We start from the raw sequence: 21969 nt of genomic DNA, 5'->3' as shown, positions 1-21969 counted from the left end.
GAGCGCCACTTTGTCGAGCATGTGGAAGCGAAGAGTATAGAGTGGGGGGTGGGAGCCTTCTTTGTTTTTGGGTGGCATAGTGTAGGGAGCGCAAAACTTGTGCGCTCGCTCACACCAATGCTGTGTGCTGCTTTATAGCCGACTTTGTGGGCGTGTCCAAAAGCTCGCTCGTTTTCATAGTTTTTCTGTGCACTTGTAGGCGCAACAGCAACTACAACAATAACAACTGCAATAAATGTGTGCAATAAAGCTAAAGATGTGAAGATGTGTGGCTCAGGGGTTGCGAGTACGACTCAAAAACTATTCGTAACATTTTCTTACTGGACAGTGAGTGGCATCTCCCTTTTGTACACTTGCCTTCAAGGTTGTTGCTGTTAATCAAGAGAACCTATACATACGTGTAGCTTTGCTGTTAGCCGTCAATATACATACATATGAACATATATTGAAGCATCTTACAATAAATATCACTTTGAAATTCTTCAGTTTCTGCTGCTGTTGTTGTTTTTGTTGTTGTGTAGGTCAAGACTATTGAGAGTAGACTGCACACATATGGACACAACATTATAGTCAATTATCACACAAGGTATTTAGGCAATGCATTTGCGTTAATAGGTGAATTTGTTTATTAATAATTATTAACTCAACTTTGCAATACATTCTAAAAATAACCGAAAAAAACTGTTGATATAAATGAACTAAGAGAAATCTTAAGTGCGCCTCAGAGCGCACTTCGCTCTTCCTGCTCACTCTCTTTAGTAGCTCAGCAATGAATTCGCCGCAAAACCGGAAAATTAATGCGCACGCACACTAACGCAACGCAACAGACAGCGTCCGCTCTCGCACTCTCCGTGCAGAGCGCACGCTGCGCTGCCAGCGTCGACAGCGTAGGTGGCAGCACAACACAGACACGGCAGCCATCGTCAGAGCCAGTCTCGAGTTTCATTCATTGGACGACAAACACTCAGTTCGTATTTAACTGCCGTCGTGAGTGCAACGCATGTGTGGTACGAAGTACAACGAACACAAGTGAACAGCAACAACAACAACTGGGCAGCACGCTGCGTTCCTTTTTTTTCGTCACTGCACGCGTGTTTTGTGTTTGTCTGCCCGCTTCTCTGTGTGCATGTATGTGTGTTTGTGCGCGCAAAATAACAACAAACCACAGAAACATAATAAAAACCAAACAAACAAACAGCAACAAATGGCAACAAATGTTCGAAAATAATAACAACAGCAACAAGCTCAAAATTTATATGAAACACATACTTGGTTGAGTCCGCTCGAAAAATAAATTACACAAGTGCAGTTCTATAATAACTTAATAACTTATTAACATAACAACAACTACAACAACAAGCGTTAATTTGTGGCTGCCAAAGCAACAACAACAATCGATTTTCTTCATAAACTTAACATAAAATACAAAATTGTGTGTGTGTGCAGGTACGTGCTGTCCTTACCACTAGCTACTTTATACAATACATATTTATTTATATATGTATGTATGTACGAGTATATAGTGTATTTATATAGTGTCTGTATATATGGTGTGTATGCTAAGCTTTAGACTCCACTCCCATTTTCAAGAAACAAGAACAAATTGCACAAGAGGAAGAAATTGTAATTTATTAATTTATAACACTCCCCCTCCCCCCACACAATCCTACCACCCCTCCATTCCTCCCCCCTTGCCGTACACATCGATGGGCCATAAAAAGTGCGCCTTGTCTTTTATGCTCACTGGCTGGCGGAGTGGCTGGCTGGCGTTTTGGGCGCGCAGAAATTAAGAAAACTTACGCGCGCGTTCCTTCCACTGTAGGTGTGCGTGTGTGTGTGTGTGTGTGTGTGTGGCAACGTGTGTGGGTGGCGCGCCAACATTTTGTGGCAGCGAAAAGTTTACGGCCAAGCCAGCAGAAGACGCACAGACACAGCCACAGAGACAGGCCAGGCCATAAAAAGCAAAAACTGAGGCCAAGCAAGGAACAGACGAAAGGACAGACAGACAGACAGACGGACGAACGGACGGACGGACGGACCAGAGATTCAGAGAACGACGACGACGTTGGCGATGGCGATGGCGATGGCGAGGCTTGTGTAATTTATTACTTGCAACATAAATAATAAATAAGCGTAAATAAATAAATACAATATATATAAATGTGCGCTGAATGTTTCTCCCTCTCTCTCCCTGTATCTGTATGTGTGGCAGAAAGAACAACAACAACAATAACAGCGGAGGCAGCAGCAGCAGCAGCAGCAAGAACATGAGTTTGTTGTGGAAAACTTCGTCATTGTCTGGGTGCTGAGCTCACAGCTCCCCACCCCTGCCTTCAGCAATCCAGCAACACAACTTCTGCTGCTGCTGCTGCTTGCCGCTCTGCCCCTTCCGCAAGGCACACGAAAAATAAACTAAATAAATAAAAATAATAAATATTAAAATGAAAGCGAAGGCCCACGAAACCGAAACTGAAGCTGTAGCTGAAGCACAGGCTGTAGCTGTAGCTGTAGCTGAAGCTGAAGGGTGTGTTTGTTGTTGCTTGCTTTTTATTTTAATGTATTTTTTGTTTTTTTTTTTTCATCTTGCTGTGCCTTTTTTTTATTGTTTGCGGGGCAACAGCTGCGCGCATTATAAATAATTAATAATACAGCGAATCAGAATGAAGAATAATAACAACAACACCATCAGCAAAATTATATATACATTCAGTTATATATATGTATATGAATACAAGGAAGCAAATGGCAGGCGACGCATTTAATGTTTTAAGCAGAAAAAGGCGCAAAAACCAAACAGGAAATGCCAACAATTTGCAGCCCATTTGTCGAACTATGAAGAACTACATAGTCGTATACTTGTAGTACGAGTACGAGGAGGAGCAGGAGAAGGAGAAACACACACATGCACAGCAACTAAGATAATTCGTGTTTAGGCAATTTATTTATTTATTTTTCGTCGATGGTTATTTTGTTTTTGTATCGCTTTTTCCAAAGAAGCATAAAATTTTATGCGCCCAACGGCAGCGGCAGCAAACAGCGCCGCATGAATAAATAAAAGTAATAACAAAAGGCAACAACAACAACAACAGCAAGTACAAGTCATAAAAATAAGGCAAAAGTTGTCAAAAAATAAGAAGAGAGAGAAAGAGAGAGAAGTATAAATACATACATATATGTATGTACGAAAATTGTGGCACGATTTGCGACGAATGCTTTTCTTACAAACAGACAGACAGAAGTACAGTAGAGCTGGGAAAACAGCGAAGTTTCCGATGTTTTCAAAATTTAATAAACGATGGTTTCCAGTAAAACTAAAAAGAATGAACTTCCTCATTTCAAGAAAAGTTCAAAAAAGATCAGTTAATTAAAATAAATTGTGCCCTTTCGGGACTTTTTTTTATTGAAAAACCTGGAGTACATTTTTGAAAGAAAGAAAGTGCTAGACAAGTGTTTCTGCATATTCAGAATATATTTGGAGTCAAACGAAAAGTATTCGAAACATCATTCTTTTGAAGTTAGAATGGGATTTATGAGTACAAAAATAACAAATTATTGATTACTTATAATGCTTCATTCACTTTGATCCCTAAATTTCTGGATTTATTTATAAATAAAGTCTGCATTAGCAAGTTTCTGCAGAAAGGATCATGAAAGCAGTTTCAAAGGAATTGATATTTTCTGGCACGTAATATTCCACTTCGATTCGAGGACGTGGCTGGCACACATATAAGTATGTAATACATATACTATATATCTAGAGATATCTTTAAGAAACGCAATTTCCAGTACTATCCATTAATAAAACTGAAAACGTTTCTTCAGCAGTATTATCTTTTAGAAACACAATTTCCAGTACTATCCATTAATAAAACTGAAAACGTTTCTTCAGCAGTATTATCTTTTAGAAACACAATTTCCAGTACTATCCATTAATAAAACTGAAAACGTTTCTTCAGCAGTATTATCTTTTAGAAACACAATTTCCAGTACTATCCATTAATAAAACTGAAATCGTTTCTTCAGCAGTATTTGCTTTTATCAAATACTAGAATTATTTATTATGCATGTATCTGCATGCACCATTCTCCAGAGCTTTAGTTGAGTTCCTTTTCATTCAAAACAGTGAATGTTTTGTAAATAGAAGAGGCTTCTTCCGGAACAACAACGATACATCGCATTGATATTATCATCGATATTTGTGCCAGCTCTAATATGCAGACAGGCAGAGAGACAGACAGACACACATACACACATACATATGTATATCGTGTGTCATATATCTATATATTTATTATTTTGTGTCGCCCTCAAGAACAAGTTGGGGTGGCAATGTCGCTATGACTGTGCAACAGAGTCGCGGCGGTCTCGCTGGCCGACAATAACAACAATAGCAACAACAACAATAAAATAAACAAAACTAATAACAGCTACAACAACAACAGCAGCAACGAAGGCGGCAGCGAGCTTCAACTCAGTCAGTCACAAGATTTAATTGGAATGAAATAATAATAAACATAAAAAAAGAATAACAACAGCAAGCAGAAGAAGAAAAACAATAATAATAAATATAATTAAATTTTATGGCTGCATGTGTTTGCATTGTCTCCGTGTGTGTGTGTGTGTGTGTGTGTGTGTGTGTGTGTGTGAGTGTGTAAATGTGTGTGTGCACGCGCGTGCACAAATAAATAATAATCATAAAAAAAGAGGAGAAAAAACGTTAAAATAAACGCAAAATATTTAAATAAATATAATTACTCACACGCCAGTCTCCAGTCCCCAGTCTCCACTTTTCAATCCCAGTCCACAGCCCGGCCTCAGTCATTGAATAAATAATAATATTTATTATAAATATATGTACATTCATTTATGAAGAGCAAGCGAAAAAATTCGAAAAAAAATGTGCACAACATTTGAGCTCAATAAATTATTTTCAATAAAATGAATTATAAATGAATATTTATAGAAATTCATGCGAGTCTTCAAGATCAGTTTTTTTACTCATCAATTAAATATAAATCAATAAAATAATGAACTGCTTAACTGCTGAAATCTTTTTTGAAGCTGGAAACTTTTTCGTAGCCAGAAATAACCTAAATATTTGTTCATGGTTTCAAAAAGATTCTCATCTCAAGATGCAAAAAATATTCCCAGTAGTTCGTTGTTTGAAGATCAGTTTCAACTCCATTAATCAAATATAAGAAAAGCTGCTTACAAGTAAGTGCTTAAAGACAAATTTTTTCATATTATCTGCATTAAAAGTAATGGCCAGATTTAAATAAAGTTTCTTCAAGTTGTCATAATTTTGGTTGAACTATTATATGTTATATATTAATTTGAAATAAATAATACAAATACTTTGCTGTTTGACTCCATACATTAAATATATGTCAGTCTGCTTAACTGCTTAAGGGACGCCATTATTATTTCAAAACGGTTAAATGGCGATTCATTGAGTCACTTTTTCCAGATCTCAAACTCAATGACATGTCAATGAAACAGGAAAGTTATTTTTAAAACAATAAACCCTTTGTTTAAACAAGCTAAAATATTTTGGTTTCCATGCTGAGAAAAACTGCTTAAACTTTTGGAAAAAGTACATTTTTCAATAAAATTTTATTATATAGGAATATTTAATAATATATAATATTAATATTTATTTATTAATAAAAATCAGTTAGAAAAAGTTATTTGAATTAATCAGGTATTCGCTTATTTAGAAATCAATGAGTGAGTTCATTAAATGATTTCTTGTTCAACAGTCAATCGCTTGTAAGATCGTTTTTGCTGATGCAAGTACTTGTATATCAGATAAATCGGAGGAACTGAGAAATGTTTTACATTATAGCTTCATTTCTATATTAATGTGATATTTAGATTTCCTTTAATGTTTTCGCCCATCGATAGCACGCCTATACATATATTAAAAGAACAGCGGAATTCATGTCAACGTGAAATCAAATGTCTTAAGAACTTGCGATAAGCCAAGAAATTAGGAAATACTTCAAATATTGATAACACATTTGTAGGAAATCTTATTTCTTGTGCCACATTCTGGGAAGAAAGCACGAACATAAATCACATTTCAAGTCCAAAAATAATCTAGTCCTTGTACATTTGCAACGGCTATAATAAATCTTTTGGCAAATCATTACTTCTTTGTTATTCAGAAGCCTCTTAATCCATTTCATTGCAGCACAGGACCAAATCGTGTTGGAGAGTGTGGGACCAATTCAGATCGCTGTAATGTTCTGCTGAACATGCTGCGGACCCCAAAACAATAAGCCCAATAGAGCACACCTCGATACAAGTATCGCTAAGCAGAGAGTCAATAAAATGGATATGACAAAGGAAATAATTGACTATGAGCAGAAGTTGGATAACAAGCCGTACTACGATACAATGGAGGCCAACACGGACGGAGCCACAGCCACTGAGGATGGCAAAACAGATCTAGAGGAAGGTCAAGACACAACAACAGCAACAGCAACAGCAACGACAATAAAAGAGTTGTCAACACGTCTATTAACAGATACAGCGCGAGACCCGGAGAAGGAGAGTGCGGAGATGGCAGACTCGCCCCTAACGCCAGCAGCCGATATGGCGAGCAGTCTGGTGCCAGACAAAGATAGCTTATCGCCGAGTAGGATAAGTGAGTTGCTGACGCCGCCCCCCCGACCCTTCACATCCAGCGAGGTGGTGGGTCTAAGCGAGCCCATTGAGCCGGAACTGCGTGTGGCCCATATTGGAAAGAAGTCGCGTTCCTTGCCCGTCTCCCCACAGCCACTCGCCGTCTCACACAGTCTGGCGGAGAGAGCACACTTCGAGTTCCATCCGAGCGCAGCGGCCGCCACAGAGCCGAAGTCAAAGCAGAGCCCCAAACCCATACGGCCGACGGCATTGGGTCAGCGAAAACTGCATCGGGGGAGCCACATCGGCAACGAGGCGGGCAACAGTCAGCAGTTCTGTCTGCGCTGGAACAACTATCAGTCGAACCTGACCAACGTCTTTGACGAACTGCTTCAAAACGAGTCCTTTGTGGATGTGACGCTTGCCTGCGAGGGACACTCGATTAAGGCCCACAAAATGGTGCTCTCCGCCTGCTCCCCCTACTTTCAGGCGCTCTTCTACGAGAATCCCTGCCAGCACCCCATCATCATAATGCGCGACGTCAGTTGGTTCGACCTTAAGGCGCTGGTGGAGTTCATGTACAAGGGCGAGATAAATGTGTGCCAGGACCAAATCAATCCGCTGCTCAAGGTCGCCGAAACATTGAAAATTCGCGGCCTTGCCGAGGTCAGTGCCGGTGCCAACAACCCAGCCACTAACGCCGCCGCCGCCGCCGCCCCAGCGCATTCCATGCTGCCCGAGCAGCGCATGACCATCTACGACGAGGATGCTGAGGAGGAGGAGGACGAGTTGACAGCCAACGCGCTGCTGCGCTCCAATGCGGATGATCTGGATGGGGATGGAGATGGGGATGATGATGTCGAGGGCGGTCTGTTGAAACCGAAACGCGCTCGTTTGCTGGCCAGACTACAGAACGACTCCGTAGCAGCCGCTGCAGTCGCCCTGGATCTCAATCAGCGTCAACGCAAGCGTTCCCGCGATGGCCAGCTCCTAGATTACAACCAGACAGGATCCAACAATGAACAGAGTTCAGTCCCAGACTCACCCCACAACAACACACGTCCTGGTGGAGGCTCCGGCTCCACACCCAGCCAGCAATCGCAGTCCCAATCCCAGCCACTGGCCATGACCACCTCCACCATTGTGCGCAATCCCTTTGCCTCCCCCAATCCACAATCGCTGGTCATCACAAATGTCTCCGGCAGTTTGTCCTCAGCGTCGAGCAGTTCGGGCAACTCCACGGCCGGCGGCTCTTCATCCTCCGCCGCGGCCTCAGCCTCCGCTGCGACATCTTCTTCGTCGGCCGGCAGCACCTACAGATCCCCGCCCCCCTCCACGGCGCAGAACAGCGCTTCAATGGCCGCTCTCCAGTCCCCCACGGCCGCCACTTCAGCGAGTCATGCCAACATGGCAGCCGCAGTGGCTGCCGCCCATCATGGCCAGCATCAACCACCGCCTCCTCCGCCCTCGGCAGCCATGCACCACCAAGCGGCGGCAGCAGCCGCTGCCCAACAACTAGCCGCAGCTCATCATCAGCAACAGCTGCATGCCGCTGCCCACTCACATGCGGCCATGGCCAGCGCCCTCGGCGCCTCGTTGGTCGCCGCTGCGACAGGGTCGACTTCGGACAGCAGTCCCTCCACCGGAGGCCCGCCTGTGCCCCATCATGATGACATGGAAATTAAACCGGAAATTGCAGAGATGATTCGCGAAGAGGAAAGGGTGAGTACGAACTCCGAATTCTTACTGCATTTCAAAAAAAGAAATCAAGGGAGGACCTTCTGTCGACCGTACAAAGAGAAGCCCATAATGTGTGTTTAATGCAATAGAATATTAGGAATTAAAACCAATCAAATAATGGGTGTTGCAAAACGTAAACATCGTACACTTTCCAGTCAGGAGTATACAAAAAGTAATGAGGTTTAACATACTTTACTAGTTACTTGATTCTGAAACGTAAAAGTAGTCGAGGAGGACATTAAGTAACAAATTCATTCGCTCAATCATAATCAACGTTCATATCTATCTCAAAACGAACGACCTCGTTCTACGTGTTCAGTTTTTATATATTTGCATGACATTTAGTATCTGAAAAATCGATCTACTTTGGAGAAGGGAACTTTTCAGCTGAGTTTAAAAAAAAAACATTATAAAACGATTGTAATGAGCTTAGAAAATTTCTAAAAAACGGAAATCAAAAAAAAGGATGCTGAAAGTTCAAAGGGCGATTACACCTCTGTATTTGGAAATATTTTAAATTTCAAAATGAGTTCCATTTTTCGGGATATTAGCTGATGCCTAACGCAACTATATGGTTTCAACTTTTGAACAATTTATTTAATTATTTGCCATACATATATACTTTTTTTTTCAATTTTTGAATCACCAATCTTGATTGATTTTCTAGTGTGTGTTTTGAGGAATGCTGTTTTGATTAAATGCTGTTTAGAAACATGAGTGTTTCTGTTTTTCGAATTATTTGCAAAGGGCGCGCTCCTTGGCGTGATTTAGCATAATACGCTAATCAATACAAACATACATATGTATTTACTTTTATGTAAGTATGCATATATATATTTGAGTATATAGAGTATACTAAAGTACTATTTATTCCGAATGCACACAAATACATAACAATTTAGCATTTAACTCGCGACACCCGATGGGGACTTTGAAATGCATAAACGACTGCTTATTTGCGAGTTTTTCCAACAAATTTCCCATCACAATTCAGATTAGGCAACAAAATGGCAAAATGGTTTACATGATTGTTATTGTTGTTGTTGTTATTGTTCTGTTGGTTTTCTATTTCTGCGAAAGACATTTATCAAAACACACACACTTACACACACGATTGAGGGCCACATTTGCATTAAGTGCGTCAGCGACTTGAACAAAAAAAATGGGGAAAAAAATAAGAAAAATAATTTTTATTTAATGACGAAATTGCGCAAAAACTAACAAACAAATGAATGTGCAAACAAATAAACGAAATTGCATTGCAATGCACGCAGTCGCACTAAGAAATAACAATAACAACAACAAAAAACAAGCAACAAAATTATTAACAATTGGCAAAAATTATTGCAAAACACAACACAAAGCACACACAGTCGGCCGCACAAATATAAATTTGTCAATGCCATGTGGGCCCGAGTACTTGAAGCTATATCTGTAGGATTGTTCTATAATCACAACTAATGTGCCTTTGATTCAGATTTATTGTAAATATGTGCATTATTTGCGCACATTTGATTGCTCAATTCGAAAGAAAATAGAGATTTAAAAGAAGCAAAACAAATTATAATTTCAATAGAAATAAAGACGAACTGAAAAAAAAAAATTGTGGAGAAAAGTATTCCGCCAGTCCGCAAATTGTTTAGTCAGCAAAGGAAAATCGAGATATGAAAAATTTAATTTAATTTAAAAAAAATTAATTAAAAATTTAGTTTTGGTAGTTTTCGAATAAATGCCTTCTTTTATAATGATATAAACGGCATGGGGTGAGTGATATTATAATAATACGAATATATTATTAATTTTGTATGATGAAATGTCTAGAATTCTGCTATTGATATCCAAGTTATTTTTTAAATCATATGGAAAATACTAGTATTCCCTATTAATACACAATTAACTAACTTAAATTGTAAATTGAATTTTTAATTGTAAACATTTTTTACAAGATTACCTTTAAAGATCGCAATTAGATGATTTCCACGTTTGAAATCAGAAAGCTAATCATGTACTCTCTGAAAACATCAAGAAATACGTCAAAAAAAAAAAAAATATATGGCCGAATTAGATGAGATCGAAGTAATAGTTACAGGTTTAGCATCCCCAAAATATCAAACAAGTTTGTTACTGATAGTCGGAACCTATTTGCTTAAATACATACTAAATGACCAGCTATCGTTCGATAGTAAAAAAAAAACCCATTCGATTACTTTTAAGGCTATTTAGATTGGCCAATTGAAAGTGTTCTGGTTGTAAAGGGCTGTAAAACATTATTCTTTTATGGCAATATAAAAATGATATGATGATTGATATGAAAAATATGAAATATATAAATGACAAGTGTGTAGAATTTAACAATTGATAAAGTTATTTTTATCTTTATTCATTTATTACTTAAAAAAGTCGCAATGAGATGTTCGAAATAAAAAATATTGTATGAGTCCGCAATTATAGTCAAGAAAGCATGAACAATTTAAAGAACTATTAAACTTTTTTTGCAGAATTTTATGATTTATTTATTAAATGCTGAAGGTTATTTTGAAAAGAGAGAGAGAGAGAGAAAGAAAGAGAGACCACCTCCCCCCCTAATACAAAAAAGGAATTTAATTTAATTGTAAATGGAATAGGTCTGAAATAGAATTTACTAAACAAAGCCTCTTGCACTAAACACAAAATCCTAGGTTTATATTAAAATCTTATGAAAGCAACATGGCTAATTAAAATGGATAAATTATTTATTTAGTCAATTATTTAAGAAAGTACAAATTTAGATATTTGAAAAAAAAAAGCGAGAAATTAAAATCAAATAGGAAGTGGCATTCCATACGAATGTATTATGAATTGTAGGTGAAAAATCGATGCCATATATCTTTAATTTATGTCAATTTCTATTCAACATTGAGCTTTTTGAATTCCATATTTCTGGCGAGAGCACAAAAAGCGCATTTCTAGGAAATTATCGACATTCTTGCCACAATATGCACTCACATAAATAATTACTATACTTGTACATTTATTTTGGGGAGTATTATTTCCAAGTTGAAGACGATTGAGATGAAAGCTGAAGCTGAGATCAAATGGTGGTCCCAGCAGCAACAACAAACATCATGAACATCAGCTCTTCAACATCTTTGGCGCTTAATTATCTTTTTCCACAATTTAGTGGTGCTTTGTTAATTTATTGAAATGAATGCTGGAATAGAATCCAGAGGAGTTGTAATAAAAACGGAAATATGCAGACAAGCAATAAAAAGGCGATTGGTGTTTTGGATTGTTGCCTATTGTTGTTGATGTTGTTGTTGTTGTTGTTGTTGTTGAGAAACCGCCAAAGTTACGCAGCAAACTGAGATGAGACGAACAGAGATGCTGAGACGGCAAGGACAGGAAAGGAAAGCCATGGGATGGGTCGGGAGTGATGTGAGCAACAGACGTTGTTGGAAAAGCCCCCTAAAAATAGCAACGACAACAAACGGCAGTCGAAGACTCGACCCAGACGACGACGACGACGACGATAGCGACAACGACGACACGCATATCGGGGGTGTTTTGTGGGTGCCTCGCTTGGAGGTGGTCGGTCGGGCCCCCTTGGCTGGGCTGGTGGCAGGCAAGGCAAACAAAACAAAAAATCAACAAAAACAAAATATGTGCGCTCTCTCTGCGCGCCTGTTACTTAACAGAGTCGCAAAGTTTTACGCCGACAGCAAACGCGCCGCTCTCTTTGTCGCTCTTACTCGTTTATCTTAATTCATTCACAGAATTCCTTTCACCCCCCACTCTAAACTGAATAGTATGAGCAAAGAAACTACAAGACCAGCACCAGCACCAGCTCCAGCTCCAGCTTCAGCTCTAGCCTTATTCGCACACACAAACAGCATTTGAGGGCGTTGGCATACCAAGCGGCCAGAAAAAGCAAAAGTCAGTCAGCTCCTCAATTTCCATTCACCCCTCCTCCCTCCACCCTCTTTCCCCATCGCCCCAATCCTGGCATTTTCCTGCAGCCAGTCAGCCAACTGCTTGCGCTCTGTTTACACATAATTTTGTGCGCTCCCTTGAGTTCCTTGACTTTTTGGAGGTTTCTGCTCCTCTCACGCTCACTCGCCTCGCCTGCTTTTCCTTTTCTCCTGCTGGTGGTAATTGTTTTTGCTGCTGTAAGAAAATTTACCAAAAAAGTGTCATCTGCTGAATGGTAATGTGCGTCTGTCGCCATCGCTTTCATTAGTTTGGCTAAGTCGACGGGTTGGCTGAACCCGACCAAGGAGCCAGTTCATTGACAATGCCCCTTATCTATACTCGTATATACTCGTACTGGCGTGTGAACTCGATTTGACTGCCAAATCTTGTGCCTATACAGTTGTGGCTTCAACTCAAACTAATCCCGTCAATTAAAACCTTTTGGGGTCGCCGCTTTTACGCATTTTGTTTTCATTATGTTTATGCGTTTGTTTGATCAGCGAAGCTCATTAGGCGGTTTGATTGATTTGTTACCAAATAAATAAAATTTATGTTCACATGGAAATGGAAACTGTTGCAGGTGGAATGGGACCACCATGTCTGTCTGAGAAGTCATTTGGAAGCTTCTGCTCATGAATAACACCATTTGAAAAGGGTTTCTCAGTTAATGTTCGTCAGAGTAAGGAGGTTTAGTTAGTTTGATAAGGTAAGCTATGCTTAATTGTTCATTTCCTGCAAGTCAGTTTGGTGTACATTATGACGAAAATTTAAAGATTCTTAAAACCTGCACTAAAGATATGGTAAAAGGGGGGCACAGAAGACCACATAATGCGGTAATGTCATGATGGGTCCAAAGATATAAAATTTGAAAAAATAACGAACTTAGAAATGACTCATGGATCGAGCAATAATTGAACGATATACTTGTACGATCTTTTCAATAAGTAGTTTTTTCAATTTTTAATTTACATGTTTGCTTTGAGGGGCAATATATAATTGTAAGACTTTACTATATATTGGTGTTCGGAATTAAAAGAATTATTGAATACCAACAAAAACCGTAAAACCGTAAAGGTTTTCACAGAGTGCCTTTAAAATTGTGGTAAGGGTAGACTAACAATACTACGCAATTCGAGCACATACATAAATACTCGTATATATAGAAAAAATAGATTATATGGACATGTTGCTAGCGTTTGAAATAAATAAAATTGTTGGTATGTAGAACTTAAGTAATTTATTTTATTGAGGCACAATGACGGCTGAGCAGTTTATGGCTTCACAAACAAATACAGATCTTATCGTGCTGGAAAAGCAATATCAAAATTATGAGAAACTCTTTTTGCAGCCGCAACGAACATGAAATACTCTACTCTAGAGGAACGCCATTACTATTGCAATAGATACAAGACTTAATCAATTATTAACATAAGAAATAATAAGAAACCAACATAATTAGTGTGAATATCGTTGTCCACTCTTGCCATGCACTCCTACAATGCACTTTTAATGCGTTTATTTATAATTGTTCTTTGCATTCGCCTTAAAGGGTATAAATGTAAAACATATTTAAAATCTTAAGCCATTTTATTTTCCTAGCGATAAGATTATTATACATATTCTCTAATTATAGTTTACCGGGCCTCGTCTGTTGACCAAAGTCGCTAAAGGCATACGAGTAGATATTGTTAACTCCACTTGGGAAAAGTAAGCGTTAAGCACGGCCCTGATAAGGCCCCACTAATGATATCAAATACAGCAATTAATCTGGGGGCCTGCACTAAAAATTATAACTCACGGCAAGCGGCAATTGTTGAAGAACAAAAAACAATCTAAAACTTTTGTAGATCATAAAATGTTTATAAATTTATATCTTGAGGGTTTTTGCGCCATCTCATCGCACATTTTGCAATCCCCAACTCATGCCAGACCCATAAATAACATATTCGACCCACTCGCGCGCTCATACAAGTATGTACATGCACTAAGTATATACCTACAAATGTTTTATTGCACCGAAAGGCTATTACTTGTGTTCCCATACGGAAATTACACTTCGAGCGCCAATGCGTATTATCCATCCATACGCGCATACTAGTACTATAAAGTATTCCCTTTGAGCAGATCAAACGCGAAATAAATTTGATTACATTATAACTATTTTGGCAAAAGGAAAATGTGAATATGCATGGATTATTATTGTTGTTTATTCATAAGCATGTATATCATAAGAGAAGATTTATGGCCTGATAGGGAACGAAGCACAGTGGTTCTTAAACCAATGATTAGTCAGCGAAATGTGCCAGCAATAAAAATTAAATTTATTAAAATGTTTTAAAAAGGATTGCAACTAAACGTCAACAATTTATTAAAAGTAAAAAGTCAAAAGGTGTTGCTATTCTGTTCAAGTAATACTCCACTACCGTTCCTTGGCTTCGCTGGCCCGTACTGGGAAATGATAAATAGAAGATAATTATAAAGATATACAATATACGAGTATACGTATGTATATGTATATGTATATGACCAGCAACTGACCACAAACGGTGGAAGGAGAGCACAAAAACTTCGCAGCACTGTGCTGCACGACTGCTGAATAAATTGTATTGTTGTTATTAGTAAATGCCAGCACACAGATATACGGGTATACAAGTATACAAGTACGAGTATACCGACATACAAGTATATAAAAAGTTGCTTTGGAAGGTAGCATTTTTCGCAATTTCAGAAATGAATCAACGGTGTTCGGCATTCGAATTTGTGAATTAATTTCTGTTGCATTTAATTGTGCTTCATCTTGCAGCTGCTGCTTGTTGTTGTTGCCGGTGTTGCAGCAAAGGAAAAATAAGATATGCGCTGTATCTGGGAAGCATCATTTGCTGCTTGTGCTGCTGCTCCCAGCTATAAATATTATATCGCTTACTGCCGCCTGCCTCGTCGCCTCTTTGCCTCTTTGCCTCTTCGCCACTCTGCCTCTTCGCAGTCACCATTATGGGCAACAACGGCACACCACCGACTCTGTCAGTCTGTCTACTCTGGCGGAGCATCTGCAGAAAGACGGCAAGGCAGGCGGCTGGCGGCAGGCGGCAGGCAGCTCCCTCTCTGTCTCTGTTGCTCGCTCTGTCGCTGTCCCTATCTTTTTCTGTGTCTGTTTGTAATTGCGTAAACATACTTGTACATATTTTATTTTATATTTTATTGTTTCGGTTCGGTGCGCTGCGCTATAAGGGCGCAGATACCTATAATTTTCTTCTTTGTAGATGAAAACGCGCGGAACAGCAACTGCAACAACAACAGCAACAACAGATATAGCAAGAAAACTGTAACAGCAACAACTACGGTAACAATAATAACAATAATAATAATCGTCATCATCATCATCATCATCGTACATAGTTGCTTGTCTTTGCCATCGAAAGAAAGACAACAGCGGCAATTGCCGCGACTGTCGCAACTCCGAAATGTGTGTGTGTGCAGGAAATACTACACATGAGGGTAAATAAATAAAATCTAACGGAGAGCGGCCAAATAAATAGAAATACAAATATGTATAATAAATATTAACGCAAGCATTGTAATAAACAACCAAAAAAAATTTACAAAATGAACAAAAGACAAACCTAAACGTTTTGATTCTCCGTCCCCTTACCCAAATACTTGGGTTCAACGCACTTAATGTATGTGTGTGTGTGTGTGTGTGTGTGTGTGTGTGATCTTCTGTCTCTTCAGATCCAGTATGTAGTATAAAACTATGTTGATAGACATAAAATTAAATTTTTGGTATTAATGTACAACAGACATGGTTTCGTTTATAAGTGGTTTTGAAATTGGTATTACTTTCAATTCCGAGAAAAGTTTCGAGTCGTTGTTGAAACCCAATCACTGAATAGTTTCGAAATCTCACAATTCAATCGTATTGGGCAAATGGAATAGTCCTAAATGTTTATAAATAACATGATTAGTATTAAAATCGATTGCACATAATATGTTTATGTATATTTTTATTGTGTAAAAAATATGGAAATCCTATTCGGAACATTACATTTTACTAATGGAAGCAAATACATAAAAGTAAAAAATTCGAATGAAATAAAAGAATAACACAATACAAAAAATTATACATCAATTATTGAAACCTTCAAATTTGTTTACTAACAAAGTGTCTAACAACAATCTGCTTTCAATTCCAATGGCACGTACCAACACAAAAATTCTGAATAATATCAGAAAAGAAACACACTCTTCTCGTTAAATATACATACAACTTTCATTAAAGTCAACAACTATTTATTTACCTAAAAAATAAAACAGTCGACGTACTTGTACAAGAAAGTGTGTTGCAAATGCTCGTATAAAGATATTTAAAATTCTTTAAATAATAAAGCTATTAGTTTAATAGCATTTCGTAACAACGACTTCGGGGTGTTAATAGATAACAAGTTTGAAAATTAGGCCACAATAAAGTGTACAGAAACTATAAATAGAGGCAACAACATTTTTGTTTGTAGATACTCGTGTTGAAATGTTAAAAGTTTTGAGAGTAACAATTTGTTATGTATTTAGATTAGAAACTGGAAAGTTTGGTGCTATTCTAAATCGAAAATATATCCTTTTGGCTTCTTAGTTTCTAAAATGATCTCAATCTATATGTATGTATGAATTATATATTATATTATATTTTGAGTCGAATCGGCATACTATATTCTTTGTTATTCCATGTTATTCCATTACATTATACTTGTATTCAATTCCGTTCCATTCTACCACGTGTTCTTCTATTTTAGCAAAGACCTATCTTTGAAAGGCGTTGTTTCTTTTTTTGCGTGTACATAAATGTTTGTAGATTCGTTCTGTTTCTGGTCGCTGCAGTAAACCCTCATGTGTGATTATCAAACAGCAAACTGCGTAAAAAAGGACAAACGCAAAGACAAACTGAAACGCTCAAACGCCTCTAATTCGGCACTGTTGGATATTCAAAAAGCTTTGTCTGCACTTAGGCGCCATATTAGCTAAATGCGCAGTACTAATTGTGATGCACACACACACACACTTACGCTAGCCACACCATCCACACACACACTCGCAATGAAGGCTTTTTTAAAGCGCAATTTAGCATGCGCCGCTAGAAGTGCATAATCATGCCGTAGAGGTGGAGGAGCACTATTTACGAGTTGAGTTCCTTCTTCTACGGCCGCAAGTACCACTGCTGGTCTTTTATGCAAAAGCAATTTGCTGGAAATGTTCGATTTGCCAGTCAGGCAGTCGACTATATGTGTGTATATCTGTCGATATGTCTGTCTACTTGTCTCTCTGTCTGTCTGTCTGTCTATTTGTCGGCCCCTCTCTGTGCGGCACACTCGTAACTCATTGCCGTTGATAACTGGAAAGCGGCTCGCGCTTAAAGTTGTTCGTTCGCCTGTATCCGCTGTATCCTTTTATGTGGCGCATGGACGGCGCTGAATGCCGAGCAATGGGCGGGTGTGGGTGTGGGTCTGGGTCTGGGTGTGGGTGCGGGTACGTTGTGTGGTGTTGCAAATGATGAGGCGCTAACCGTGCGTATAATATTGTGTGAAATAAGCTTACCTCAGCCACGATATAAAAATCGAGAGATGCGAAGGGCAGGGCTGTGAAGCGTGTCCTTTCGAATAATGAACTAAACGTAAAAATTGCAAACAGAAAGCCATTATGAATCGTCAACGTAAATGCCAACGAATCCAGCAAAAAGTTATAATTATGAATTATTACCGATATGTCAATATATGGAGATAATGCAGAAAGATTTAAAGGAAATTTTAAATATAGCAACGCCGATATAAGCCTTTTTTATAGATAGCTCCTAAGCTCTCTAAGAATAATAAATGAATAATAATCCAGTATGTCAGTTATATCGATTTGAATAATTTGTTTGTTTCTCATTACTCTAGGGAATATTTATCTCCAAGTAATACTTAATTATATGGATATCAGTTTCAAATAGTTTCAGAAGCTAATGTTGTGGAAAGACTTGAAACTTTATAATATGTACATATGTAGTACCACATTTATGGTCCTTCGAATTCATGCAGCACTCTAATATTATTTGAAAACAATATTTAATTTATATATCTTCAATTAACATTAGAAGACAATCTGAATGAATAAAAAATTTTCTTACGACAGATCTTGAAAAAATAATATTTAAAAAGAAACTTGAAAATTTGCCAGCTTTGAAGAGTTTTTATGAAAAATATAAGTGTTGAATACTGTAAATGAGAACAATTTTGATTCTTAAAAGCAATAATACATTTTAGAGAAGAATCAAAGCACTTAAAGACATTTCAAAGTTAGTAAAAAATTCAAATTATTTGATTTGATTATCCTTTGATTATTATTCAATCAAAGGATTCAGCAGTTCGGTACAAGGAAAAGATGCATTTCTGACATTTCATGAGCACGATGGAGAATGCTTCGTAAATATGGATAATTGTGACCTTATAGCTAGCATTGGTTGTCCGTACGGCACCCCCACATATTCATACATAGATATCTCTGTGTGTGTGCGTTGTATATTTATGTATTTGTGACGTTACTGCTCGGCCAACACCAAGACTAACAACACTAAAACAACAACAACAGCAGCAACAGCAACAAAGCCAATAACATTTAGCTAAACGGCAGCAATGGGTCGACCAACGCGTTGTTGTTTATTTATCTAAGCGTTTAGTCGCATCTGTAAACACAATTTAAAAAGTTGCGCACAGCTACCTCCGCGATTGAAGGAATGACTGACTGACTGACTAACTGACTGAGTAACTAACGCTGACTGACTGAATGACAGACGGACGACTGACTGACTGCTTTGCCTTTGAAGTTCCCTACCAATGCTGAATGGTCCGAGTACGAGTCCGTGTCCAAGACCGAGCCCTAATGAATAATTTTCAACACAATGCATTGGCATCATCATCATCGTCATGATTATCAACATGCTGATGATCATCATCGTGATTGGCATCTATCGGGCATGTGCGTATCTATTGGAATGTATTGCAAGAAAACGCAGCGCCGTCTTTCCTGTATCTGTGTATCAGTGTGTGTGTGTGTGTGTGTGTGTGTGTGTGTGCATCTGTGTGCCTCAGTATCTGCTGGCTTTGCGTTTGATTTGTTACTTTATTACTTTACGAATTTTAACACATCTTCGGAAAAATGCATTTATAAATTATTAAATGCATTTTGTATCTGCGAGTAACACATATGGTAAAAGTCATGTTGCGTCTGTTTTGTCTCTGCGCATCCATCCATGTGTATGTGTGTGTGTGTGTATCTTTGTGTGTGTTTGTGTGTGCATATCAATATTTATTACTTTGTGTACGGTGTGCTGTTCGTACAACAACCATAAGAATAACAACAACAACAGCAACAGCAAGACAACAGCGGGATAGGGGACGAGTCAGGTTCGGGTTCGGGCACATTTGCCGGGGAAATTGTTTTTCTTCATTTGAAGTATATTTCTTCTTCTTTGCCGCTGCAGCGCCCCCGCCTGCCTCTCTCTCTTCTTCGCACTCGTTGTTTTTGTTTATAATTTTTGCTGGCTTGCCTTTGAATGCATTTCTTTATTTAAGCAACCAACCAACAAGCCCCACACCCCGCACAGCTGCCTAAGAAAAATTTAATGAAAAAAAATAAGAAAAGTTGAGCGAAGTGATCTGCGCGCCGCGTTTGATGCCGACACAGTCATTGCTGTTGTTGCTGTTGTTGTTGTTGTTGCAGCAGCATGGTGTGTAATTTGGATACATCTTGCAGGGGATATATAATTTGTAAGCACAACATATGTTTTGATTTTAGTTTATAATGTTCTAAGAGTTTTCTTTTTATTTCTGTAATAATTTTTATGCATTTTTGTTTTTGTTTTTTTGTGTAATGCCTGCGCCCCGATGCGTGCACTGCAAAGGAAGTTTAATGGCCCCGCCATAAATTGAAAGTCATTGAAAATTATTTTCAATTTAATGATTTTCGTTCTCCTCTGGTTTCTAGGGCTCATCCATAACTTAGAGAGCGGGCTGGGAATAGTATTTCATAATCTAGCATATTTCTGTTTTTTAAATTTAATTTTTTCATCGGTAAATTTGTTGAATTTGAAGTATTATTTGTAGAAGAATGTATTAAATATGTTTATTTTTCGCTTTCTGGCAATATATCTGTTTCCAGGCAATCACATTGCGGTTGTTGAAGTATTTCAATTTTTTCTATATATCTTCCTGAAGGCTTTTATCTAACATATGAACGATTATTATACGACTTTACAAATTTATGACTTGCTTAGGTAATTTTTTGTATTGCGAAAATAATCGATAGGTATCAAACATGGATTAATCAAAGGAATGAATACATAAGGTATTGAAAACTATCTGTTGGGGGCAATAGTACGAAGTACACTTTATCAGTGTTCTATCTATAAGCTTTATATATACTTGTATATAAATGTAAAGGTACATAAATTAGTTGAACAGAGGCCTTTCTCGAGCCCAAATACAGCACCTGTGTTAAACATTTATATATGTGTTCCTGATGTCGCTGTTGTTGTCATTGTTGTTTGAAGTTTCACCTGTGCTCGGTCTCATGTTGCACATACTTAATGCAAATGCAATGCTAAACACACTGACACCCATTCTCAGACCCAGACTCAGACTCGTACTCGAACTCACACTCAATCGCAATGCGCCCAAGTCAACAGAAACTATTTACAATGTACATATGTATAAGTATTTTACGAATACATTTGCGGCTCAACATTTATTTAACTGTACCTAAAATGTCAACAACGAGTCGAGAGCTCAAAGAAGGTAAAATAGTTAAAACAAATGATAAACAAAGCAACAAGTCCAACTGAGAAACTATGCAAATAGGCTGCGAATAAGCCATAATATCCATCCATATAGCCACGTTAACAGCGATGGTTAGAAATAGAAATAAAAGACACCAAAATGGGACAAAGAATGAACATCTTCCCTCGATGTGGTTACAGAGAGATGACTCCGTTATGAGTTCGCAAGCCAGTTGGGAGAAAAAAACGAGACTCTACTTACGTGTATTTGTAAAAGTTGCAGACTCTGCACCTAAACTTGAGTCAATTGGCTTAACATTAAGCGGGAAACTGTCAACAAAAACAAGAAAATGTGATTGCCATAGATTACCGAACATAAAATACACTTAAGTTAGAAGTTAGAGTACCTTGAAGGAAAAAATTGTTCAATGCTTGGCATGGTATTGAAAACTAAATAAACTTGGGTGCCTAAGAACTAGATGAGTCTTTCTATCAAGTTGGGTCAGTGTAGACTAAGCCATTTCTGAACACCAGGCGATCATACAGACAGACACATAATTATGAAACTTTTATAAAAACGAAAAATAATTTAAATTCTTTAATCAAAAATAAATAAATATTGAAGAAATTAAGGAGAAGGAAAAAGTGTAGCGGTGTAGGGTTTCGGTTTTATTGCAGTGCTCATATCAGAATACTCTTTCGTAAGGGTATTTAATGTGTCATAGCTATGTGCGTGTGTGTGTAAGCCACATACACACACACACACCTTCCCATTAGTGTTTGTGTCTGTGTAAGAAAATGCCAGAGACTGGGAACGAGTCTGTCAGTCTGGCAGAACCGCGCCCCAAAGACGG

The 21969-nt window shown here is 38.2% G+C and overlaps 1 protein-coding gene across 1 annotated transcript in view; it reads left to right on the top strand.

The window, feature by feature from the left end:
* The first annotated feature begins 1018 nt into the window (after positions 1-1018).
* The window catches only part of LOC115632639 (protein bric-a-brac 2), a 40625-nt gene continuing 19674 nt past the window's right edge, over positions 1019-21969 (top strand). Inside the window, exons 1-2 of the mRNA XM_030529869.1 lie at positions 1019-1446; positions 6194-8349. Of these exons, the coding sequence (XP_030385729.1) occupies positions 6334-8349 (2016 nt within the window). The 5' untranslated portion in view covers positions 1019-1446; positions 6194-6333. The remainder of the gene's footprint in view (positions 1447-6193; positions 8350-21969) is intronic.

This window comes from Scaptodrosophila lebanonensis, unplaced genomic scaffold, assembly GCF_003285725.1.
Source record: "Scaptodrosophila lebanonensis strain 11010-0011.00,11010-0021.00 unplaced genomic scaffold, SlebRS2 tig00001415-arrow-pilon, whole genome shotgun sequence".
Lineage (NCBI taxonomy): Eukaryota > Metazoa > Arthropoda > Insecta > Diptera > Drosophilidae > Scaptodrosophila > Scaptodrosophila lebanonensis.
The sequence above is the reverse complement of the archived record's forward strand: the minus strand, read 5'-3'. Positions and strand labels throughout refer to the sequence as shown.